Source organism: Apis mellifera, linkage group LG12 (assembly GCF_003254395.2).
Source record: "Apis mellifera strain DH4 linkage group LG12, Amel_HAv3.1, whole genome shotgun sequence".
Taxonomy (NCBI): Eukaryota; Metazoa; Arthropoda; class Insecta; order Hymenoptera; family Apidae; genus Apis; species Apis mellifera.
Window position 1 is genome coordinate 10,845,163 of NC_037649.1, and position 26,965 is coordinate 10,872,127.

Below are 26,965 nucleotides of genomic sequence, written 5' to 3' on the forward strand. Positions count from 1 at the left end.
TCGTACGTGAAACTTGAATTTTATAAAATATAAATATATTATATCGAGATAACGTGTGTTGTTAAAAATACGAAAGAATTTCGATTTTTTCCTCCTGATGTAGCGTTAACTCGACCGAATCTTTTAACTAATTTTTCTAACGAATTTAAATTAGTTTAACGTTAAAAGGATAAAAGACGCTACTGAAAATGTTCCGGAAATTCGAGAATTTTCACCGTGTCCCTTTGGTCCTTTGATTTACAAAATGGCGCGGCTTTGCCTGGGCGGCATTATGGTTTCCCCCATCCTATAGGGTGAAACTCCATTCCACAAAGCCACCCTTCACGTGGGGTGAACTCTCGATCCCTCGTACTGAATTCGAAAGTAACATAAGGGTGGGGGTAAATGAAGAAAGGGTGTCCAAAGAGGACTCTCGGGAAATTCTCGGAAAATGATAGCAGTACGAGTTTGAGTTTACCGTCACCGCCATCTAGGAATCATCGTTCATAGTTGTTCGATGTAAACGGACATGTATCATGTATGTCGGTATTGTAGATCTTCTCTCTTTTGAAAAATATAAGAAAAGGATGGTTCGTGGATTTTTAAACGAATTTCATTCGTAAAATTTAACGCGAATTTTAACGTCATAAATCTTATATCTTATCGTCGAATCGAAAACGTTGAGACTATTGTTAAAATTGTTCGAGAAAAATGTATCGAGCGATACGTCTACGTTATATCACGAGCCTATATTTGAAATAAAAGCATAAAAAAATAATTATTGTTAATAAAATATAAGTATAAATTTTCATCGATGACTTATTCAAAATTTTACGCATGAATATCCTATTTTTAATAATTTTTTTTTTTTTTTTTTATTTCTTATCGGTATCGACGGATGGTACTTTGTGGTGCTTCGGATTGTTTTCCGATTTTAACACCTTGCCCATCAAAGCAGCCGAATAATTTCCTCTTCCTGGATCATCGAATACAACTTGCTCGTTAACAAGCCATAAACCGTAACGAATTTCCGAGAGAAGTTGGAAACCCACGCTTCTTGCCCTTGTTTGGCTTACGCCACAAGTGAAAATACCACCGATCGCTGGCATTTTTAAACTCAATGCTACCTGAACGCAAGCGTTCAGAAGCGCTACCTCGACACTTTTCTCTTGATAAGATGGATGCACGCATAAAATGTATATACAGAAATATTTCGAATGTTTGAACTTTTCGTGTGCGTTCGTTTGCTGCATAAGTGTGTTTTGCAAATGCATGATCTTGCGTAGAGTTTCTCCCTTTAACACCTACAAAACTCATACGTGACCTCGTTATAATCTATATATATTCCATTAATCCACAATTCTTATTTCACAAAATTTACCCAATATCTAAATAAATTTATTTTTCACTCCTCCCTCGTGGAAGCAACAATGTGACGCGTTCGACAAATTAATTATATCGATATCGATCGCAATAATACCTGAACACGCTGATAAGTATCCGTTTTCTCGATCCTGCTGTTGACCCTCGTCACAGCAACTCCGATGACGCGGCCAGATTTAAGACTAACAGCGACTATGCTCGTTGTATCGTTCATCCAAGTTCTTATAAGTTCCAGATAATCGTTCACGGAAGTGGGATCCTCGAGCAACGAGGACGCTTTGCACATAGGTTCCTCCCGGAAAAAGTGATGCTGTGGAAGTTTATTTATCAGTTTTACAACGTTCGCAATTTTATCACGTGGGTGATAATAGATAATCGAGCGGTTGAAAAAAAAAAAATGGAATGGAAAAATGGAAAATGTTTCGCACGACGTTATTTCGCGATTTCGTGGCTAAACTTTGATCAGACGTAAAGCTTCGTCGTACTGTGACTCCTTCAGGTCTATTATTTTGCATTTGGCCGTTGATTCCCATTCGAGGGGAGCCTTGAGTCGTGCCTCCGCCTCTAACGCTAATTCATCTTTCTCGTCGATGAAATCCATTCTCGAACGTTTTCAAGGAATGGGCATAAAAAATGATTTACGAGTTACGGGTTAAAAAATGCTAAAAACATGATATTTTTTGTAATAACGGAAAAATTTTATAACATCCCACGTATAAATTCTGAATGTGTCTGTACAGAAAATTTCTTAATCGAGCTTAATCGATTTTTGAACGGAAAACAACTTCAAAGTTAAGATCCGAGTCGAAATTTTAAAAGTGTGCTGTATTAAAAATTACGCGTAAATTATTCATTGAAATTGGATCATTTTTGGGGGCATTATTGAAAATTGCAGAATATCAAGCGAAAAGTTGACACGATTTTCCACACGAAACATGTTCAAAGGCAAATGGGTCCGCAGAAAGAGTTCTATTAAGGATAGCGATTTTTTTGCTTTAAGCCTTCGTATTGCAGCGATCAAGAAGACACGACCACCGGATGATTTTATCAATGGAGATTCACCTATAGTGTGGGAAAGAATGTCGAACGGTTACAGAATCGTTGATCTTCAGTTAAACAAATTTATGCAGGCGTTGCATTTTGTACTAGTACATCGCTGACCGAAATACAGTTTTATTACAGTTTTAAATGATGATTTAGATATTTTTTAGATATCTTTAGAATATCTATAAATTTAATAACGTACAATCGTTTATCGTTTAAATTCTATTCGCTATTCGCTAGACAGAAATAATTATTGTTTAATTATTGTAAAACGTTTGAGGGAGGAAATTTCAAAGGTATCATACACGATGATTCAAATTGACAAATATATTGAAATTAAACATGTTTCAGGGTTACTACTCTAATTCGGAACCATTGTTCAAATGTATCAAATTGTACGACGATGCAACGTCTATGAAGACGTTCATGAACATGGTGTTCAAACAGATGGAAGGCATGATCGGTTTCTGTGCGATTAGGGAAGGAAGCAACGAACTGGTCGGTGTACTCATTGCTTCTCTGTTCAAAAAATTTAATTGGTTAATTAAGAAAGGGGTACGTATATCAAATTATTCCATCCCAGATTGTTTCCTACGATTTTTTTAATATATATATATATATTCGTGGGAAAAAGAAAGGAAAAAAAATTAACGATAATCTGTCATTTATAGCAAGGAGAGACGCTGTGTCACGTGATGAACTTGAAAAATTACGCTTTCGTCAAATCTCGATTCATAGAATCGATATACATAAATAAATCCGTGCACATTGATTTCATTTGTGTAAAACCTGATCACCAGAAGCGTGGCGTTGGTACCGCATTACTTCGCTCTTGCATTACTCGAGTGAGTAATTTTTCGTCCGTTGTTTTCGGTCAATTCACTTCGAATGCTGCTCAAACGATCGGTACATCTCTTTCTATCTTTCATATTTTATCGATTAAGATTTCCCATTTTTAAGATTATAATCGACGACGATACTTGATTTATAAATAATCCATATATCTCTAATGTTTACAGCCAAAAGATTGAATTTCGATATTATCGATGAAATACCGTATAAGAATATATCCTTGCAGAGCGTTAGATTCGAAATTTTTGAAAGTTGTTATCCGGAAAATTATTCCATAGCTCACATGATGTTGAAAATAATACCGCTCTTGAGATTATCGGCTCATATCTTGGAGGCGAAAACGGTGTCCGAAGAAAAAATTAAGATCGAGTTGAAAGAAAAGATCGATTATCCAAAAAAAAAGAAAAAGAGAATACATGTGGTATATTAAAGATAAAGGTATACGTAGGTATGCATATTTATATTATTTAAATGTCTAATGTGCATAACATTAATTCCTTTTTTTTTTTTATCTTGACGTTTTTATCGATATCATTTACATTTCGCGATCGAATGTGCTGGCAAACAATGTGCTTCAGTGAGAATATAGAAATATAATCCTTTCAACTATCAACATACTAAGATTACACGGTAAAAAATGAATAATAACCTTTTTTTTTTTTTTTTTAACCTTGTATGATGCAATCATGCGATTATGAATGTAAAAGTATATACATTTATACATATAAATAATACATATAATTTATATATGTATTCGAATGGAATTGTCATTTCCTATGAATGTTTCGCGTTTTTCGAATCATATCATATCATATCCGTATACTTTTTCTTTTCTTTTCTTTCTTTTTTTTTTTTTTTTAATTGAAGTTCATTTGTTAACATATAATAATCGAGGAGATTATTTATCCATCGTTGTCTGTGCGAATTAAATTTTCTGATTTTTCACGCATGACAATCATAACGCAGTTTTTTAACATTTTTTTTTTTATAATTCCTCTTTTCCTCGATATTTTGACCCGCCATCCTCCAAACCGGATCGTACCGGTAAACTTTCCCAAAATTTCATTCTCTCTGAGATAAGATTTTCCGACATTCTAATGTTATCTTGTCCTATGTGAAGATATTCTAGGGCCTGAGTTCTCACGGGTTTCCATTTAATCGGTATATCTTCTGACACTTCGGGTGTAGGATTGCTGAAAATGGATCGTTCGGTGAAGTGATTTCAACTCAATTTGAACGAATTCAATTTAGAATATTTGAATAGAAACTTTACTCACCCAAATTTTGCGAAGTTGTACCAAAGATTTGTGATGATATCCACCATTTTGTGATCTTGCTTGCTCAATGAAATGTTCTTGAACAATTGTTCACCGACAGGGAACAAATATTGAAGTTCATCCGCGTGCGATACACCGTAATCGTTGTTAGGATCGCCGAATATAATACTGAACGACGCGCTTCCTTTGTACGCGAGGTAATAATAATACACGGGAGAAGATTGTTTCGCGAGATAATTACGCACAGAGGTGTAAGCTGCATGATTGAACCAGGCGTCACTGTACATCTGTAAAATGCACGATTTTTCATAATTATCGCATTAATTCTGTTAAAATGGAAATTGGATTACGAAATTGAATAGGTTATACATTCTATTTACTGCTATTTCTTATATCTTATTCTATAAATCAGAACGCGATCGATGTCCTTCGACACGCAAAGGAAAAACGCATATAAATACTTACCTTCGTGTGTCAACGATCTCGAACGTATTAAAAGAGAGCAAGTAATAATACGATGTAAATTAGAGAAATATAAAAATTTTAATCTTTTTTACACGAATGTGCACTCACATCGATCACTTTGAACCGCGTTGAAGTATCAATTGGTCCATCACCAAAATAGAATTTCCGTATTTCGGATGTCATCCGTTTCTGTTTATCTTTAGAGCACGTATCCTCGTATAGTAACGTAATTGGAGCAATGTTCGAGAAATCTTTGTTCAATTTTTTAATCAAAGCTCCGTTGTTTCTTCCATATAATGCTGACAAGAAAGATAGATTTACAATTAATATAAGGATTCGTATTAATAATGATAAAATTAAATAAAATAATAAACGTGTAATATTAATTGTGTTTTTAATTTTAGATACCTGGTGCTACGAGGGAACCTTCTTGGGATGTAATTCCTGTCATCCATGGTATATCTAACATGCGGCCATTTTTCGAAGAAATTGCTGGATCTTCAGTTAAGAAAGCACCAGGATGAACAGGCTCAATTACCGGTCTGAAGGGTATCATTGGGCAATAACCAAATATCTAACACATACGGAGCAAAGAAATTTAGTTTAGTTTCTCAAGCTAAGTTTTCTCATCGATATATAATATGAAAAAAATATGAAAAAAATTATATATACATCCTTAGGAAAGAGAGATCATATTTTTTCCGGTTTATTATTAAATTACGAATTCGATTTCATTCAATTTTCGAATATACATTGCAAAATACAGATTCGACACTTTGCGACTAAAGTAAAGATAAAAATTCTTCGATACAATGTAGTCGATTTATCGTTATATTTGTCTACTTTCTCTTCCAACTGTTACATGACACACTTCTTTACTCCGCGACTATTTCCATTCTACAGCGGAAATTCTTTACTTTCCATTTATACCTTGAATAAAGACGCACATTTAATCGATAAGATTTTCCTAGAATATTGATTTTCGTTGGAATCGTGAAATTCACGCATGAATAGATATATTTACGAATGCGCGAAACAGGTTTTTCCAGAAGTTGGACCTCTTAACTAACTATACGTAAACAACATGTTATTCTAGTATAAAATTCTCGATAAATCTGATCAAAAACAATTATTTTTCAAAGATGATTGACATATTAATTTGCTTTCACAAATAATACTACCGAGGATATAATTTTATTTTTAATTTTACAAAAAAAAAAATAAAAAATGTAAAGATATTTAAAGTGATTAAGTAATTGGATTACTTAAAGATAAAGATACAAGTGTATATATTATTGTAACTAAATCTTTTATTAATTAATAATACCAATATTAATAATACCAATAATTAATAATACCAATAAATTCTGTCGAGTTTAATTTGTACTTAGCTAGCTAGAGCTATTAAATTTATTTGTCTTGGAAAATTTATTCAAGAGTCTGAAAACATCCGCACAACTAACAAAAAAAAAAAAGAAATATGATATTTCTATAATACTATTATACATTATGAAATCATACTATTTATGACTATTATTTTTATTCGTTCCAATTATCAAGATACTTATATAAGTATTAATTTATAAACATGATCATAGAATAGATTATTCAATATCAAAGGTGTGTGTTAAGTAACAGGCAAACAATATATACAATATAGACTTATTAATCTAGATTTCATTAGATACATATTTCCATTAGATTATTGAAAATAAAAATTGAAAAAAATGATTAATATTTCATTAATTTTTCTTGATTTCTAAAAAATTTATCATTTAGACATAATATAATTACTAGTTAAATAAGAAATGAAGAGTATAGTATAGATAGCATAAATATCTGTCAATATTATCAATTCATATGCATGAATGCAAATTAAATGTTATTAAAAACGATTATCAAACAATTATTTAAAAACAATTATTTGCAACTTCGATTGAATAAGATAGAGCTGCATACCGAAAAATATGATGCAAATACAAATAAATAAATATTATAATATATCTATTATACGATTAAATGATAATTATAATCAAATCAAATATTAAAAGGTGATTGATCATGAAAGATAATTGTATATACATTGTATTTTTCTATGTTTCTTTCTTGAATTCTTTCGTGATTTTTTACTTTTTATCTAATTAAAGATTTCAATCTGAAATGTTTTTCTGGAAGGATGAATTGAACGTTTTAAATATATTTAATTTTTAATACTTTTTCAAAGATGTATTAACAACAGATTCAAATATAATATTTTTAATCTTTTATAATTTCATACTGATATAAAATATTGTTAAAAATAATATATCTACTTATTATATTTGAAATTTTGTAATGAAAAGTAACGAGGAAGAGGATAATTGAACTTACTTGGAAAGCACGATCGGTCGCGATTATGTCAATGGCTTTCTTCTTCCGCAGACAATCGACAAGCTGTTTTGAATCATTCGAAGGACAACCCAAAAGTTCAGCAACCTTGGCGGCTTTTTTTTTTGCTAAACCTGGTCGAGTTAAAGTCCATAAACAATGGCCATTACCACTTTGAGAGATCGCTCGATGGATAAGTCCTGTTTTAATTTGTATTCCATAATTATGAAACGTATTACATAATCAACTAACGATTATAAGATTTCACAGATTATGAGATTATTCTAGGATTCATAATTAGGATTTTTTTCCTATCATTTCTTCATTCTCAACCTTGAGTGTCATTTACAGATTACGTTTTCTCTCGATATAGTAATTTTGAATTCAAAACGTTTCAAAGGTGGGAATGATATGCGAATATTTTTATCGTTTTATAATGCTTAATTGGAATTTCTTATGAAACTTTGTTTAATTTCAAACAATTATAATATACAAAAAAAATAATAGATAAAAACATGACATAAAAAGTTTTTTAAAGCATTGAAAATCATTTTCAATTATTGTATATTTTTTATTGCATAATTTTAAACTTGTCAAAAGCGTTTTATTACTACCATATAATAGTATCCTTGAAACATCAATTATTTTTATCTGTTTGTAATAAGAATAATCTAGAACCAATTTTAAATTTTTGTACATTCTGTTCGAATTTTATCAAAACGATCGTTTTAATTTCTTTTTTCTAATTATTTTTTTTTCTGAATAATTAAATTGCACATTTTATGATTTATTAACCGTAATTTTTATTATAGTTCGTTAAATTTTATAATACGAAATAATTATTTATAATAGTAATTTTTAAAAAGACCGAATCCATAAAACTCACATCTCGATAAGAATATTTACATGTATCGAAAATCTATCTATCTTATTTTTTACAAATTTTGTAAATTTCAAATTTATATAATTCATTCAGTTAAAAATTACTTACCTTTTGTCAAATTACTTATCATATGATAATGCACACTAGCGCCACCCGCGCTTTCTCCAAAGATGGTCACGCTATTTGGATCACCACCAAAAGCCGCAATATTTTCGTGTACCCAACGAATGGACAAAGATTGATCTTTCAATCCATTATTTCCAGGACATACAGTATCTTCTGTACTCAAAAATCCCAAAGGTCCGAGTCTGTGAAAAATAATGGTAAATAATTTTCTTTGTCTTATTCTTTTAATTAAATGTGAAAATTTCTAACCTATAATTTACTGTCACGAGAACTAGATCATGGTCTAATAAAAATTTGGGATTATAAAATTCCGAATGACCAGCACCACAAATCCATCCACAGCCATGAAACCAAATCATAACCGGATATCGTCCTTTTAATTTATCATTCTCAGTTGGTAATTTTGGCGTATAGACATTCAAATAGAGACAATCCTCGTCACCAACGATCTCTTCTTGATAAATGTAAATATTCCTTTGTACGCATATGTTGGCGTCTTCTTTAGCTGATCGCACATCGTTCCAAGCTGCTGCAGGTTTCGGTGGCTATAAATAAATAACATAAGTTTTAAGTTTACTAATTAATATATTTTTAATAATTATTAAGCTTTTCTGATTATGTGATTGAAAGAATGAAAAATGGATATGACTATAAATATATAATTAATCAATATAAATCATGATATGTGAATATATATTATATAAATAATAAGTTAAAGTGATCAATGAAAATTATTACTTTGGAGAAAAAAAATTATTAGGAATGTATGAAATATATTCATCAAAAGTTGTTTGATATATTCATTTGGTGTTTCATAATCTAATATAAAGTTGTATCATTTATAAAAACAGGTTTCTATTTCTAGGTAAAAAAAATAGAATAATTTATTTGACCTGCATTAATTTGCATTTAATATGTGGAAGTCGAATTTTAAGAATTCTGTAAGATCTGAATCTGATCAGAATTAAAAGCAAGTATGAATTTTCTTATAATATAATTTGAAATATACAAACTTGAAATACTAATTTTAATTATTTCTATAATTGCTTCTTTAAATTATAAAATGAGTAATTTATATTTTTTACATGATTTTTACAGAATTATTGATAAAGAAAAAATCGTGATATTAGGAAATCTTTTATATAATTATTATGTAATTATTTTATATAATATAATGTATTATAATATATGTAAAACTTCACATATTTAAAAAATTTCTTAAATTTATCCTGCTAACTTTTTCTACTATAAACATTTTGTAATAATTTTTAAATAATCGGATGATTATTTACTAAAAAATTTATCTTTGTTTTTATATTATATATAAAATTTGTATATATATGTGTATACACATTTTTTTCTATATTATTAAAATTAATAACAATTTTTGATTTTGAAAATATTATATTATTATATTATATAATTATATTATTTAACTTACCTCAAATCTTAATTTTTCAAGAGGTGGAAGTGCGTATGGTATACCCCGAAAGGCAGCAATTTCTCTGCCCTTTCTAGTTTTCAAAGTCAAACCCAATAAAGTACCATTTTTTATTTTTACTATTGGTTCATCAGTCGTGACATGCTCAAAAAAGTATATACAGCTCAACAAACAAAAAATTAGGACTCTTCGATATTGTGCCATTTCGTAACAGAGCCAAGAAATCGTCTAAGATAGTTAAAACATAAGTATTTATCTGTTCACATAATATAAAGAAGAAGATAAATAACGTTGAAAATTTTATTCGAAATCGCTAATAATAAATTAATTTTTTTACAATCATTATTTTTTTATCTCGAAAATTATCAATCGATTATTTATGTTTCAGAAAATATTAAATTCATTGTAGCTATTATCATGGATATTATCATATAAAATAGCTAAACGAGTTAAACATGTATCGATTAATCAATTTACTTGATAATACAATCGACAGTTAATAAGTCGAATGAAGAAATGAAATAGTATAATTGTCATAGAAGAAATATACTGAATGAATTGCTCTATTATTATTTAAAGAAAATTTTTAATATTATATGTGAACATTACATTAAAATTAAAATATAAATGTATTAAATGTGAAAAATTATACATATATAATTATAAATTATAAACTTTTCGTTTCTTACACAAAAAATTTCGATATTGGTATGATTAGAGAGAAACGCGTGTGCGATCTACCAAGGTAAAACCACGACTGTCTCGGGTGAGAGTCGTTCGTCGGATCGTATATTTTATAATGTTTAGATGTATATTTCTTCAACACTCACACAGTTATAAATATCTTAGTATATACGGAGGGTAACGATGTTTCTGATTATTTAATTAAGATTGATAATATGTATCTTGCATATTTTTTTTCTATGATATAATCTTTTCATTAAAATGTAAGAAATTGTTTTAATTGTTAAACGTTGGAAAATATGAATAATACATTTAATGAGGTATTTAAAATGTAAAAAAAAAATGTAAGAAAAAAATATATTTTTTAAAGTTTGTTTTTAAAATTAATGAAGATTTTTTTCCTTAAATTATAGATGGATCTGAAAATTAATTTTTTTTATACATTTTATAGTACTTGTTCTTTTAATATTATTGTCGATTGATTAATTGAATATAGATTAATGAATTATTAATTTTCTATCTTGTCAATAATTGATTTTCTTTAAAAAAATGTTATTCTATAAAAATTATTGTATAAAAAAATCCATAGCACAATAAATTTATAACACGAAGTATAGAAAAGATTTATTTCCAATATACGTTCGAATTAATTCGAAGATTACATTATGTAACTTATTGTTACCATTCGCATGCAATGTTATTGATTTAAAATGAAATAACGCAATATGGAATAATACAATAACGCTATTAGGATAAAAGTATTAATTGTAATTAAATATAGCGAATCATAAGAATTAAAATTATTAAATATAAAAATTAATAAAAATGTAAATCTATATTTATAAAAATATATTTATTAAATTTCTTTATTATGTTTTAGTTTTTTATAAATTTAATTTTTATATTAAATTAATTTTAATAATTTATTTTTATTATACTTTTAATCGATATATTTTTTCAATAATACATAAATTCATAATTTATATTATATAATATTTCAATTTTCGCGCGGTTTCAAGATGAGGAAGCATATAGTTCCAGCCAATCAAGTGCGCTCTAAGGCCCAGCGGCTAAACGAATCAGAGTGGATGGCGTCAGTCTGCTGTTAAAAGTCGTGGAGTGAGGATGTGTTGTGACCAGTGTGTAGAATTTCTGCGTATTAATATCTGAGGTATGATTTACAAATTTTTACTTTTATTTAATTAATAACAGTTCATTTCAACCTTTTATTGCATTATTATATTAAAGTTAATTAATTTTTTGCCCCTTTTTTATTGTTTTATAAATTTTCGTCTATTTATAGTTACAATTATTATCGATAACTCGTATCATAAATTTTGGATTTGATTTCAATTATTATATTAATATTATTTTAATTTTATATATTTTTTATGATTTTGATTTCTATTTGTGCAGATTATCGTTCGATGATCGATTTGACTTCTGTGGTCTGACTATAGGTTATGACACAGGATATAAAGAGATATATTTACGACGTATAAAATGGTAAGATTTTATTTATTTAAAAAATTCTAATTACTAAATTACTAATATCTAAATTTCTTTTATATTCCTATTTATTTATAAATGAAAGTAGTCAAATAATTAATTTTATTTTATATATATCTCATATATTTTTTACATTCTTTAATGCGTATATTACGTTAATGTATATCAATGTTTTTGTTTTTATATTTTGTTTAAAATTTCTTATTTTTATATTCTTATTTCTATTTCTATATTTGTTTTGATATTATGCTCAAGTTTGAAAATGTTTCTTATCACAGACTTTCGAAAAAATTGGCGGTTTGTGTTCGTGTCATATTCGACATGTTTCGACTTGCTTCGCCGAGCATATCCCTTCCCCAATTTATAATATTATAGCGATCGAGGCGCAGGCTGTCATTTTGCGGTTGAAAATATCGACGATTCGATCAGGTACGTGAATAATTTATTGTATAATACATTATTTTTATAATTATTTTTTTATTTTTTGTATTACTGTTATGCGATCATTTAATTATTCATTAAATATTATTATAAATAATTTTGGGAAATAATTTATTCTTTTTTTTTTAACCTATATATAATTATAGATAATTAATAGTTATAGATAGTTTGTATTATTTCGAATTTATTATATTCGAAAATAAAATTTGATTTTAATTATGGCTTTGATTTAATACAATCAGTTTTAATTTTATATATTTATTTTTTCAAGGTTTTAAAGATTATCTTTTGTGTAAATTGAGTGATGGAATAAGGCGGGAAAAAATTCCAATATGGATGCCGGAATGAACATTTGACACAATGATCAGTCTAATGGTGATTCCTCATAATGGAATGGTAATATTTATTTTGTTATATCAAAAATAAGTACATTTTATTTTTATTTATCATTAAGTAATTCATAATTATTTATCATAATACATTGAGTAGGATGAAAATACAAGAAATTAAACAAATCGTATATTAAAAAATATTAAACTATTTTTATTAAATTATTTTTTTATCTCAAATTAAATCAATTTTTAATATATTTTTGTATGAAAAGTAACTTTTATGAACTATACTTTTTCAAACAAATGCTTGATTAAAAAAGAAGAAAAATATTAATTTTCCTTCTTTTTTTATCATTTCATTTTTTATTTTCAGAAAATATTTGCAACAACCGCGTGCAATGCGGTTGATAGAGTCAGTGTTTGCTTCGTAATAGTAATTTATGTATTTTTTAGAACACAACTGTTTTAATTATAATAATCACTCGTGAAATTAGAATCAGTGTTTGTTCGCCGATTATAATTTAAATGGTTTTGATAATATTTTTTTAATTTTTTTTCTTCTTAATTTAAATATTCGTTTTGTATATATTGTAATATTAAAGTTAGTGCTTCACAAGAGGATGAAGCAATCATTCATCACGCGAAGAGGTAAATTATTTTTTTTATTTCAATTTAAATAATCATTACATATACTTTGTTTTAAGTTATAATGTTTCCTTTTTTTATTACAGTCTTTTCTTATTTGATGACGACTTTGATGAGTTTACATGGGTTATCAACGACAATATCATCGCATCTAATGGTGAGTCGCATGCATTTTGATTCCTCCGGTTACTCAATTATGTCGTAGAATGAAAGGTTCAAATCGACACGAGTGACTGGTTGTATACGTAGAATTTTGCACGAGCACAGTGATCGTGGGTATTTATTATACTCATGAATAGTAACATTTTTTTGTACGATATATATTTTTTAGTTCAGGCTAGGTCTTCTTGTAGTTTTTTTGTGTTTTTAAATATCGTGTTTTTAAATATTAATAATTTTCAAAATCATATAAAGTTAAATCATTGTAATATTCTATTCAATATAAATATTTATAAATGTACAATAATATCTAAATATATGAATATTCGTATACAAATTAGATACAAATCTCATTTTTTCTTTTATAGTAATATTTTAAACGATTTAATTTTATTTTTGAGATAATAATAATTTTCCTCTCATTCGAAACTATGTCAAATTTTATATACAAGAAGACACTTCGCGACAGGTAGATTTTGAAATCAAAGCTACAAGTTTTGAATACTTTTTTCATATTTTCGAAAATATGCTTTGATGAAGGAATCACCTGAGGATATTTTCATTCATATTAAAATTTAAATTTGAATCAATTATTTTGTTAGATTTTAATTTTAATTTTTTTGATACATACAACATTTTGTTCCATTTAATTATTTTTATAAAAGATTAAAATGTAAATAATATACTGCATTGATAAAGTATAAAGTACAAAGAACTTCAAATAAGATGAGAATATAGAATAAGAATATAGAATATTCATTAGCCCGTTAGACACAAAATATTTATATTAATTTATCTTTCTAGCTCAGGATTTTCAGGTTTAATCCTTTCCGTGTCCATTGCCAGGATCTCACTCACGTGCCCAGGTGTTACTTGAATGAGAGAAAGGCGATGGGCATGATGACCTTAGTTTATAAATTTATAGTACAATTTCTTAGCGACTGACGATGTTAGTGTATCGTGCACGACGTACTTTCCACATTGTGTGTGTATTGTTAGGCTGTGGATTTGCGTCGTTTCGTTCCATATATACAATTGTATTCAATATTACAATTCTTATTTCCAAATTATCAACAATATCATCAATTTTTTCGATTCGAATTTACTCGTTCTAAAATTATTTTATTCTTAAATAAATTTTTTTTCTTAAAATTAAAGATACACGCTTGTCATATCACGCAAAGGTCACTAGCCACTCGTCAGTCGATTTCAGGAAAATAATGGTACGTAAAGTTAGAGTGTGCGAGTTGTGTGCCAAGCTCGGGTGTCGGAGGCGTCCCGGGACGCTTTCCCTAGCGCAGGCTTTTTTGCGCCCGAGCGTTATGCGTGACAATCGTGGAACGAGTGTGTTGGTGTGCCTGTTTTGCCATTTTTTAAATATAGGATCAGGCAGGATAGGTAGCATACTTCTGGCGCGTCTGTTTAATTGTAAGTAGGTAGGGCCGGGCAAGTTGTCACAGTCTTTGGTCGGGTAGGCGCGTTCTCGCGTGGCAACCTGTTTTAGGAAATCAAATTTGAAAAATCGATGGTAAAGCTGAGAGGAATGAACGATGCATTATATCTTTCCTTGGCTTCGCTCATCGATTTTTCGAGTTTCGCGGTCGCGAAGTGGAGTTCGAACGTTGCGCTCGAGATTGTGCACATGCAACGATCCCTGCGATCGTTGGTCGTCCATGTTTAGTTTCCGCGATTTAGTCCTTTTTTTCTTTGATTTGCGATCAGTGAATCTCGAGCCTAGTTTTTAAGTTTCAGCGGGCATCGCGCCCGAAGGAGGAAGACCGAAGAGGCCTCGACAAATTGTCGCGAAGAGGGCTGCAACGAATGGCTTCTCATCTTTTGGATCTTTTTCGGCTCCAAAGAATGGGAAGTCATTGTTACTATTTTATCACTGTGCTCGTTTTAGTAATAAACGTAGTGAATATTGTGTCTGTCTGGCCGATTTGCATGCTGGCCAATCACCAATTATCATGGACATCGCGATTTTGAATTAGCATTATATAAGAAATATCTTTATAATCTTTCTTTTGATTACTTTGATCAGTTGAATTAGTCTTTTATTTATTTATTTATTTTTTTATTTAAATTTGAATTTATTCTATAATATCATGATTGATGATATCGGGATATCTTTTCATTTATAATATAATAGTAAATTTTGCATTAAATTTTTGTATTTAATTTCGCGTTCACTTTAAAATCACTTATAAATTGCATTTTTTTAAAACGTAATTTTTTTTACGTTTACAAATTGCCCATATTTCTTCCACTTGGACGGTGGAAAACATGTTCCTAATCACCTATTGCAACTAAAAGAGTTGCACAAAGGTGATTGTACGACGCAGTTTTCGATATGGCTGCAATCTTCCGTTATTAGTGTTGCGTATGATAAAATGCGAGTGCATAAAATAGCTTAACTAGAGTTTCGTAAAATTTAAAACTTATTGCAGGTATATGCTTCCGTGAATTTTCTATTTTTTTTCTTTTTTTTTTTTTTGTTCAAGAATTGCATTGCAAATATAACAAAGCACTCCTCGTGTTTTCGTTTGTGAATTTAATTAGTGTATTGTAGTGTTACGAAACGGAAAAAAAAAAAAAAAAATATTCCACTCACGGTTTGTTCGGGTTTACATCGAGTGGATAATTATTTCGGTAGCCCTTCTGGCTATCTTTCTTTTTTTCTTTTTCTTTTCAGCCTCCCCTTATGCGAGAGTGTTTGAATATTGTTAAAAAAAATACATTTCTTTCTTGTTGATCAATTGTCTTTCAAATTATGATGATTCTGATAAATTTATGAATTACTTGACAAATTGTATTTTGTTAATTTCTTTTTTTTTTTTAAATATGAATTATTTTTTTTACTACTAATCCAGTAATTGAGTTTGTTGCAGGTGTAGATCGAAGAAAATAAACAGAAGAGAGGAAAATTATTTTCTGTTATTGAGTTTTATTAATCGCGTTGTATAATCTGTTTCAGGAATTCTTCGACAGAATGGAAGAAAAACAACATTTTATTCTTTTTTCCTCGTTGGATATATTTTTCAGTTTTTATGTCATGCAAAAAAACATTTAGCTTTATGATAGGTAGGATTTAATAAGTGCGTTCAATGTTACTCTTCTTATTGAAAGATTCACTAAACTTTCTAACACTTTGTTCCAAACAACCAAATTCTTGATAACTTTTATTCACTAGCTATCTAGTACATTCCTACTTAGATTTTTTTTATTAGCTATAGCGATTCATGTCGTATCAAAAATTATCGATGTCATTAGTATATAGGATTGTGAAAAGATTGTTTTAAATTTTCGATAAGCAGGTTTATAAACATATATAATTTTTCTTTACAATGCATGTATGTAGAGATATGAAATTAACTTTTTAAATAGGTAGGTTGTTTTAACGTTGTGTTTAAGTTTGTTTCAGAGTTCTTTATAGGAGCAGAAGATTATATCATTAAATTACATTATAAGAAAAAAAAAAGGAAAACTCTTATTTCTTTTTAGGAATTAATATAATACGTGATGCGGTATGTATTATCTTATCGAATTTCGGGAACCATTAGAAATTTTCATATCTTGCTCCTATGTTGTCCTATTCCTTCTTCGTTATAGATTTTCAAATAGATGGGATTTATAGACAATTCTTATTATATTTATATATCGTAGAATTGAGTTGTTTGATTTACTTGCAAATCGTTTATTTAATTTTTATCGATTTTCATGATTAAAAACTCTTTTAATAGGATTTTTAATAGATAGATTGAATTTATAGAAAAAAATTGTTTTCTATTATCGATAATCGATATTGAGAAACGTAGACTGCAATATCATAGCTTGGTAATGTAGATTGTGGAAAAAGTTTGACTCTACACCGAGAGATGGTAGCGGCTACGAATTCCCAGCATTCCACGGGTCGTTCGAAACGGGAGATGCGCGCGCGTTCGATGAAGACATGCGCGAGACAAGCGGCCGCAGTCTCGACAGTCGGTGCATGGCGGCCCGAGGCCCATCGTATCGCGCAGCCCTCGAGATACGCGTTCGAATATACGAGTGCATTCGTAGTGAACCGGGAAAACTTCTCTCTTTTCCTTCGACCGTTCGGTCGTAAGAGTATTAGCGGCGTGATTGACAGAGTGGGTGACGCTTGTGTGACAGAATTCTTCGTCCTCGCGGAATCTCGTGGATTCGCCGGAATCGTCGGACAACAGAGAGAGAAGACGAGATTATCGTTTCGGTAAGTTCTCACGCGTACTGTTATTTCGAATCGTGTTTCCAATTATCCCCCAAAATTGCGCGTTATTCCTCGTATCTTTGTCGTTGGATCAATCGGAGGGACACGATATTCCGGTTTTAAAAAGTGACATTTTCTCTTGCTAATTTCTTACCACGAATGTCACGCGATGCCATTTACACGATTCGATTCGAACATTAGGAACGATTAGCGAGAACAATCGGTATAATTCTCTGCCGCTGGAGACATTAGCACAGATATTCCTCGGAACACGAGGGCGACGTGTCTGACACGAGTAAAATACTATCATCGGGATGACGTATGCGGCAACGATGTTCAACGATGTGGAAAATATCGAAGGGACAGATGCCCAGGCTCTCGGTGGAACGGATTTCTCGCGGATATCTTTATTTCCGAGCCTCGTATGCGCCTGATATGTGGTTTTCAAGCCTCCTCTCCTTTTTTCCCCCTTTCTTTTCATTCTCCGTTATATGGACATCCGTGTGGAGTCCACACCCGCAGCGTTGCCAAACGCTACAGGTGTGGTCATTGACTTCGGGCATAAGGTTTGTTGTTAATCGGTCGTGTTAAGGAAAGGATAGCGACGGATGATCCGGGGATATTCCGCTCCAAATTTCGCCGCCAATTACGAGCGCGTATAAGCAAGTATTTGTAACATCACTTTCACGGCTCCTACCGGCTACGTGGGCGAGCGGGCACGCTCGATTCGAGCAAACCGAACAAGGTTAACGCGGACGGGCAAGGTTAACGTTAATTCGCTTCGCGTCTACGTTTCGAATCGAGAATTATCGCAAGAATTTTTTTAGATTATCGCTAATTTTTAAATCCTTACGATATTATTTTATAACGATATTTCTTCAAAAATCTACTTGTAATATATTTTCCACTTATAATACTTTATGCAAAAATTCGCCAAATTAATGCAGCTTGCGTACGTTACGTATATACGTTGCCACGGATAATAAGATTCTCTCGATTCGAAGATGGATTCGGTTCAACCAGTCTTTCCACGAAGCAAACGAGGTTAACGTGGAAGAGCAAGGTTAACGTAGACGACACCAGATGCTCGTATATCGCGGCAACTAGTAATCTGGTCTTATCAGTGGAACCGTGTCGAGTACCGTTGCTTATCAATTCACGGTTGAAGATAGATTTCTAGCGTGCGATGGTAAACTTGGATCGTGTTCGCATTTACCGGAAGCGGAAACGATACGTCGTAGCTTCTCCTCCATGTCTGGCGCGTTCGCGTTTAATTACGATAATAATGATGATGATTATAGATACGTACGGGCATAGAAATGACAAGATTATGCGTCAACGGACGTTTAACGACGGCTTAATACGTATATTAAATATTAGCATTTCTCGTTTATCGAAAGTTTTCAAGACGTAAATACGAACTCGATGTAGCTTTAAAATCACACGATAAGGACACGATACTCGTTTTCGTTTCGCTGATCGCTCTTCAATGACATCCGCGTCATTACTCGTACCCTCCCTTTTTTCATTATTGCCGAAACTCACGCGAACCATAAAATATTCGATGCGCGTTAATTTATCGAATCGAGTCGATTCGCTCTTTATTTAAATATCGAATATCCGCTCATTTCCATATTTCAACCATTCGATTTTATACCGTGCCGCGTTATCGACCGATCTTTCGAAATCGAAATCGAAATCGACGTTCGAACCTTCCTCCTCCGAGCAATCCACGATTCAGTAATAATCACGACCCCTTCACGATTTCACTCGCGTATCTTTTTCGTAATTGTTCATTGTCGGTGTTCTCGGTCCGAAACGGAGCGATAGAGAGCGAAACGAGACGAGACACGAGTTAGAATTACAAAACGCTCGTTAAATTGTACGTCGCGAGGAAAGGCGTCGAAGGCGAGAACAATAGGTTAGTGGTGACCGGTTAAGCGAGAGGGAAGCACGAATCCTCTCTCTCTCTCTCTCTCTCTCCGTTCGTATTTTCGCTCTCTCGTTTATTTCGTTTCTCTCGTTGCTCCGCGAGAGCGAACAGAAGCATATTTATGTAGAGGTATACCGTAGAGTGAGAGTAGACTCTTGTCTCGAGAACGGTCACTCGAGAGCGGTGAATTAGTGGAGTTAGCGACACCCGTCTCTTTCCCTTTCTCCTCTACTCGATCGTCTCGCTCGAGATTTCTCAGTATTCCGTTAACGTTATGGCGATGACAGCGCAAATGGATCTTCTCGCGTCGCGAATACGATTTACGTATCAATTCAACCCTTGTTGATCTCGAGGTGTTGCACTCGCCATTATATTCCGTGAAAAGGAATCAAAATAAGGAGAAAAAAAACTCGATGAACTTTTCATCCCATTTGCGGGATCTGCAACTATTTCGTTTACCGATTTTTCGACAGATTTGTACCATTTTCCATTTGTCCCGAACGAGATTTGTAGCTCGTGTATCAAAAAAAATTTTTAGCTTGCACGGCCGGCCGATATTTCATTCTCGCCGGGATACGAATCCGAATTTTTCACGATATCCCGTTCGATCCGAATCACTCGTTGCGATCGCTCGTTAAAATTCATCCACGAATCCGTGACTCCGCCAACTTGCACACTCGATAGAAAGTATTTCAGCGGGGATTGTACGCGTGGTTATTGACCTTGTTCATGACCTCCATCGCAATTACGTTGGCGCGTTGCGCTTTTCAAGGATATTGAGCCGGCGCAGCGAGCCGATCGATGAGGTCTTCAACCGTAGGTCCGTGCTTTTTCTCCCTCCCCCTATATATCTCCTCTCCTTTTCCTTTTCCTATTCTCCTCTCCTTCCCTTTTTCCCCTCCCCTCATTCTTTCCCTCGCCACTCTTTTTCCTCGCGTATTTTCGATCCCCCTTGGCCATCGCACGGAACTCCGATATTCGCCCAGCCTCGATAAAGCCGCGCCGCTTTTCCAAGTATAAGTGCGTCGCCTATTAATAGAGCCTCCTCTTTATCTCTCTTTCTCTCCTCTCCTTTCTTTCTTCTTTCCTTCCACACGCCGGTCAATTCCGGGATACAGTACTTTGGACGAGGAAGAAGACGAGGAAGGGAGGGGGTTGGTTGCGACGCGCACCCGCGTGCCGGATCAACGTGCACCAACCCCTTTCTCTTTCCAGACGGGGAGAAAAATAAAAATAAGTCGTAAGGGAAAATAAGTCGTAAAGTGGTTGCCCCCTCCTCTCGTCCGCGATAGAGATCCTCTCCGGTTTCTTCCTCTCTCGCGTCTTTTCTGCAAATTTGACTGCAGACTTTGTTGTTGCTGCAACGAGTATCGGGGGATGTTGCAGCCGATCGATCTATAAATTAAACGAAATGCTTGCATCGTAACTTTGAAGTAACTCTTGTTTCGATTAAACTACTGATTTTAATCGTTTAATCCTGCGTCGCGGGTAATTAGATAGGCAAGTGATATAAATTATTGGTAAATCGTGATAATGGAATTATTCTCGTTATCTCTTACAATCTTAGAAGTGTATATACGTATATCAGTTACGAGAATTTCCACTTAGGAGAAAAACAGGTTTTTTTTTTTATAAACGGAAGTTTTTTTAAACCGAGTTCGATACAAAAATTCGTTCTACGAAACGGGTGTTCAACGGCTTTTTATCGTAAAAATTAACGACGTCGAGTAGTAGAGGCCCGTTCAAGTAGAGATCCAACAAAAAAAAAGAAAAATACAAGCGCAAACGTTCCTTTCAGCTTCCCCACAGTGTTGCGATTCAAAGGCTTGGTCCGCTGCTGGCCAGACCCCTGCGACAATACCTTTCTCTGTAATTAGTCTAACGTGCGCATTACGTATGGAAAGGCTCAAATTGGAACGAGCGGTGGCAGGCCGCACATTCGGAAAGGAAAGAACCAGAGATGGACGAAAATTCACTCTGACGCGTGTCCGCCTATTCCTTCCTTTCTTTTTATCGCAAGGTCGTTCGTTGCTCGAGAAGAAATAAATTGGAGCATCGAAATTCAATTTTATCTTCGCAGAAGGAGAGAAGCGAGTCATACGCAAATATTTAGCGACAATAAACCTCGCGTTGCATTATCATCGATAACGATCACGTTCTCGATGATCTCATTTATAACAAAGGGGAAGGGGACTAGATCCATAATCTACTGTTCTTCTGTTTCGTCTCTCTTTCTTCCTACCAAATCTTGAATTTGACATGAACGACTATACTCTCTTTCTCTCTTTCTCTCTCCTCCAGCAGAAACTTTTCATTCCGCGATTCAATTTCTCGTCTCCATTTTTCTTTTCTTTTCTCCTTCTTTTTTTCCACGGCTTTTAATCGCGGAACAATGGAATCGTGGGACGTACTCGTCCTTTCTTGGATCTCCTCTCTCGCTGCTCTCTTCGGGGAGAGAGCTTTATCGCGAATGTTTACAGGGTTTATCTTCGCACCCTTCACAGTGGTTCACTTACGCGGTAGTCCCCTTGTCCCCTTGCTTATATCCAACCCTTGCCTCGTTCGGACCAGGGATTCCCCGAAGGGATCGCAAGACGTATCCTCGTTCACCTTTCCTCACCTTTCTTCGTCGATCGATAAATAATTCAAAGAAAGAAAGAAGGAAAGGATTTTCGCGCCGTTCGATATAAAAGAAGAAGAAGACAACGAATTTTATTAATCCGCGCGGAAGGAGAGGAGGAGGAATTCTCTTCGTTTCGAGGAATAGTAATAAGGGAAAAGTTTTGAAGGAATTTTAATAAACGGGGGAGGAGATGCGTTGCGAGAAGAAGTGCGAGGTGGGATGGGAATGAAAGGGAGAGTGAGAGAATTTTTGTAAAAAGTATGGACGGAGTCGAATCGCAACGCGATTTTCACGATTGCGCACAGGTGGCGGTTTGTTTGTTAAAAAGCGAGGAAAATCCGTGCACGGCACCATTTTTTATTCGACGCAGCGGGAGAAGTTGGCGTATTACAACCCTCCGCTGTTAATCAACCTTCCATTAAAACAAAATGCTCACCGTAAATTAAAACGTGGAGAATTTCGTTCGCGTGGCTGTTGGGCGGTAGGCTCGTAAATCCTGGAAGGTATCCACGGTTATAATTTATTTTAACGACTTTGAATTTTAACGTTCAACCCAGAGAGACAGACAGAGAGAGAGAGAGAGACGTAATTACATTTTCCACTTAACAATTTCACAATTTCGCAAGATAATTTTAATTCGCACCATGGAAAAATCGTTAAATCATTTATTCATTCCTGGTATAATCGAAAAGCAACGAGAATCCTAAACTCGTTGAAACGAGATACGACAAACTCTCCAAGTCCAAGTAACGCTCTCACGGCAAATTTTACCGAAACTTTTTAGATAAAGTGAGAGTTACACGCACTGTTTCGTTACGAAGGTTTAACGAAGGGAGAAGTGACAGGGCAGATTCGAATAATTACAAACGTCACCGGTTTTCGCGGGGGGCGGCCAGGACGGATCCGGTAAACACTTTGTAAATCATGCACCGGCGCAACCCCCTGCACGGCGTTGGAACATGCGTGCACCTATGCAGTCGATGCACGCAGGCGTGATACAGGTAGAGACGGCGACGCGTGCCTCCACAGAGGTGGTGCACTCGAGCTGCGCCCTCCCGACGTTCGAGAACTCGCACACGCGATCCTCTCATTAATTGTACCGAGGCTGCACGCACGCACGCACGCACGCACGCTTCCCTTTTCGAGCGGCCTTCCATCCTGGCTTTCCGACCATTTCGTACCGTTACACCCTTCCTTCTCTGCTTTTCCCTTCCTTCCTTTCATTCGATTCTCGTCGCTCCTCTTCGTATTCGCTTCGTATCGGACGAGATTCGAACCTTTTGCGCCGGTCGCCGAGGGCGTGAAAATTTCACGGCCCCGCTCGAGGCACGGTCTCCGCGACCTCTTAACGCCTCGTCACGCTCGCGCGTGGAGAATCCGTGGAGATTGTCGCGGTGGTACCGTGGCGACGGTTGTCGAGATACGATCGGATTCTTTCCACCGAATCCGCCGCTTTTGCACGCGTTCCACCTTTCGCGAACCTTGGAAACTTTCCCATTTCCTTATCGTGATAACGAATACGTCACGGAGATACAGTGGTGGAATGTTGCAACGAGTGAAACGCGCGCGCTTATTCCATTCGATTAGAGTTGAGCGGAGGAGTGGTTTTTTTTCTTTTCTCTAATCCTTTCTGCGAGATCGTTGCTCGTTCATTGGAAAGGATCTCTTTCTCCTTGTTTTAAATTGCAAGCACGTGTTTCGAACGTTTCTCGCTTTCCTGTCTTCGTCGAGGATATAATTTAACAGACTCTCTCTCTCTCTGTTTCTCTCGAGGGACGATATTAACGGTTTGACGGTTTACACGAAGTTGTAGCCGAGCTTGTTCCTGTCTGGCTGCCGGTAATGGCGAGCATTAGACAAAATTACCGTTACACAATGATTGCTCGGAATTGAAGCTTGAAATTGACGCGTGATATCGCCGTGTGAAATTACGTTATCGGTTACGCAGCGTATCGCATGAGAAACGATTCCGTTTACGAACCTCGTTGCTGCGCGTTTTATTTAATGTTCCTTAAATAGCCGCGTTGTGATTCTTCTCGAATGAAGCCTCGAATGGCTTCGAAACCGCTGGAGATTCTGCCTTGTTCCCCGACTTTCGATTTACTTCTTTTCTCCACGGTTGTTGCGCCTCTCTCCTTCTTATGCGTAGAATTTCGCGCAATCGCGACACTTTCATTTCCATAATACTTTCTCTCAAACAAAAGAACGAGAGAGATCGATGACAATCGTTCGAAATCCATTCGAATTCGTTTGTTTTACGTGGGTGGGAAGAGATGAAGAGAAAAAAAGAGAAAAGTCGAAATTTCGTGGAAGGCTGTAGCACGAGAACTACTTGTCCGTAAGTTGTCGAAGCGTGGTCGGAGAGTTTTCACAGCTGTTCCGGCAGCGCGGACGACGGTAGCCGCCGCCGCCGTCTATATTTACGCCACACTTCGACTTTCCGGTTTCCTCGTTTCCTTTAATGGCGAGTTCACGGAAGTTCGTCAATGTAGATCTATTATTAGAGGAGGGCGCGTAGAGTGGCACGGCGTATTCTAGAGACGTGTCGCCCCCTCGAAAAGATCGATTTCGATGGCGGAGTCACGAATCGAAGTCGTGGCTCTTTCGAGGCCTGTTCCTGCGGCTCAGGAACGCGAAAACGATCGATAACTCGGTGGAACGCCCCCATTGTGAGAGGAGAGAAAGGAAGAAGAACGGCCGAGCGGGCCCACCCTCTCTCTCTCTCTCTCTTTATATTCCTCCCCCTTCTTTTCAAATGGGAGAACGCAAGAAGCTCCTTTAACCTTTTCTCCAAAGTGTATACACCGACGAGCTCGAGAAGTAAGATAAGATGGCAAAAGGAGAAGTTAATCATCCGTTAACACCACGCTTTTCATTTTTTTGTCTAATTATTCGAATCTCCGAGTCAAAAAATTAATTCTCCAAGAAGTGGATTTCTCTTTCGAGACGACGAGCTTCAACGATCATCTATCGAGACAGCAATAGTTGGGATGAAAAGAAGCATATCTCTTCTTCTTTCGATCGAGTCTCGTTTGTTAACATCTTGTTCTACGTTTTTCATCTTTTTATCCGATTATTCGAATCTTTGAGTGAGAAAATTAGCTATTTCTTCAAGGATCGATTTTTCTTTCGTCACATAACGAAGAGAATCACGAGACGAGTGTCAACGATCATCTATTGAGAGAGCATTAGTTGGATGGAAGGAGGTGTCTCCTTTCTTCTTCTTCTTTCGATCGATTCGAATCGTCGACCGAGCAATTTCGCGATTAAACGTTGGTGGTATCGTCTCGTTTCTCTTTCATCCGTTAACACTTTGTTCCACACTTTTCATCTTTCCCTTTTTATCCGATTATTCGAATTTCCGAGTAAAAAAATTAGTTCGGTTCTCCAAGGATCGATTTCTCTTTCTTTCGTTACGAAGAGAATCATGAGACAAGCATCAACGATCATCTGTTGAGAGAGCAATAGAGGCAAAAGTTGAGATGGAAAGAGGCATATCTCTTCTTCTTCTTTCGATCGAGCCTTGTTTGTTAACATCTTGTTCCATGTTTTTCATCTTTTTATCCGATTATTCGAATCTTTGAGTGAGAAAATTAGCTATTTCTCCAAGAATCAATTTTTCTTTCGTCGAAGAGAATCACGAGACGACGAGCGTCAATGATTATCTATCGAAAGAGCAATAGAGGCAAAAGTTGGGATAGAAGGAGATGTCTCCTTTCTTTTTCTTCTTTCGATCGATTCGAATCGTCGACCGAGCAATTTCACGATTAAACATTGGTGGTATCGTCTCGTTTCTCTCTCATCCTTAATACATACTTGTTCCACACTTTTTATCTTTCTATTTTTATCCGATTATTCGAATTTCCGAATCAAAAAATTAGTTCGGTTCTCCAAGGATCGATTTCTCTTTCTTTCACGATGAAGAGAATCGTGAGATGACAAGCATCAACGATCATCTGTTGAGAGAGCAATAGAGGCAAAAGTTGGGATGGAAGGAGGCATATCTCTTCTTCTTTCGATCGAGTCTCATTTGTTAACATCTTGTTCCATGCTTTTCATTTTTTTATCCGATTATTCAAATCTTCGAGTGAAAAAATTAGCTAGTTCTTTAAGAATTTTTCTTTCGTCAGACGACGAAGAGAATCACGAGACGACGAGCGTCAACGATCATCCGTCGAGGGAGCAATAGTTGGGATGGAAGGAGGTGTCTCCTTTCTTCTTCTTCTTTCGATCGAGTCGAATCGTCGACCGAGCAATTTCGCGGCGAGGAACGATTAAACGTTGGCGGTATCGTCTCGTTTCTCGCTCGCCTCACACCGATTACATCGAACGCGCGTAATTGCTGTCTGAGCCGATCCTCGAGCTCGAACCGGCGGCGTTCCATCTTTTGAAACGGAGCAACCCGCACTCGAAACAAAGCTGCGGAGAGCTCGTTCGTTTCCCTGTGATTCCTGTGTGCCGGCTGCGTTTTCGTCCCGCTTGAAACCACGCGAAAAATGCTTTCCACTTTTGATCGTTGAAAGGAGAGAGAAGAGAGGGACACGAAGAGGACAAGAACGCGACCTAAGGAAATTATCGGGCCCGGAATTTTATT

General features: G+C 34.5%; 3 protein-coding genes across 6 annotated transcripts in view; 1 reads left to right on the forward strand and 2 right to left on the reverse strand.

The window, feature by feature from the left end:
- Window positions 1-800: 800 nt before the first annotated feature.
- LOC107965317 lies at window positions 801-2,599 on the reverse strand. The gene is made up of 3 exons (XM_016915394.2): window positions 1,820-2,599; window positions 1,460-1,672; window positions 801-1,283 (listed from the first exon to the last, which is right to left on the reverse strand). Exons 1-3 carry the CDS (start codon window positions 1,961-1,963, stop codon window positions 855-857), a joined length of 786 nt encoding a protein of 261 aa, XP_016770883.1. The 5' UTR covers window positions 1,964-2,599; the 3' UTR covers window positions 801-854.
- Window positions 2,600-3,769: 1,170 nt separating this feature from the next.
- LOC408395 (venom carboxylesterase-6-like) lies at window positions 3,770-10,658 on the reverse strand. Of its 2 annotated transcripts, none has more exons than XM_391943.7 (9): window positions 10,507-10,658; window positions 9,818-10,045; window positions 8,626-8,921; window positions 8,359-8,558; window positions 7,371-7,567; window positions 5,409-5,574; window positions 5,109-5,299; window positions 4,536-4,822; window positions 3,770-4,451 (listed from the first exon to the last, which is right to left on the reverse strand). In XM_391943.7, exons 2-9 carry the CDS (start codon window positions 10,019-10,021, stop codon window positions 4,244-4,246), a joined length of 1,749 nt encoding a protein of 582 aa, XP_391943.1. In that variant the 5' UTR covers window positions 10,022-10,045; window positions 10,507-10,658; the 3' UTR covers window positions 3,770-4,243. The 2 variants fall into 2 exon arrangements, with proteins under 2 accessions (XP_391943.1, XP_006566930.1); XM_006566867.3 differs by having other exon boundaries at window positions 9,818-10,073; window positions 10,507-10,596.
- A 939-nt stretch (window positions 10,659-11,597) lies between these two features.
- The window catches only part of LOC100578818 (amyloid beta A4 precursor protein-binding family B member 1-interacting protein), a 120,580-nt gene continuing 105,212 nt past the window's right edge, over window positions 11,598-26,965 (forward strand). For 2 of the 3 annotated variants that reach the window (XM_026444475.1, XM_016915509.2), the window contains exon 1: window positions 17,548-17,818. The gene's annotated coding sequence lies outside the window, so the exon portion shown is untranslated. Of the gene's footprint in view, window positions 11,673-11,917; window positions 12,008-12,288; window positions 12,440-12,722; window positions 12,848-17,547; window positions 17,819-26,965 lie in introns of those variants that run through there. The other variant, XM_016915510.2, reaches the window with a different exon arrangement.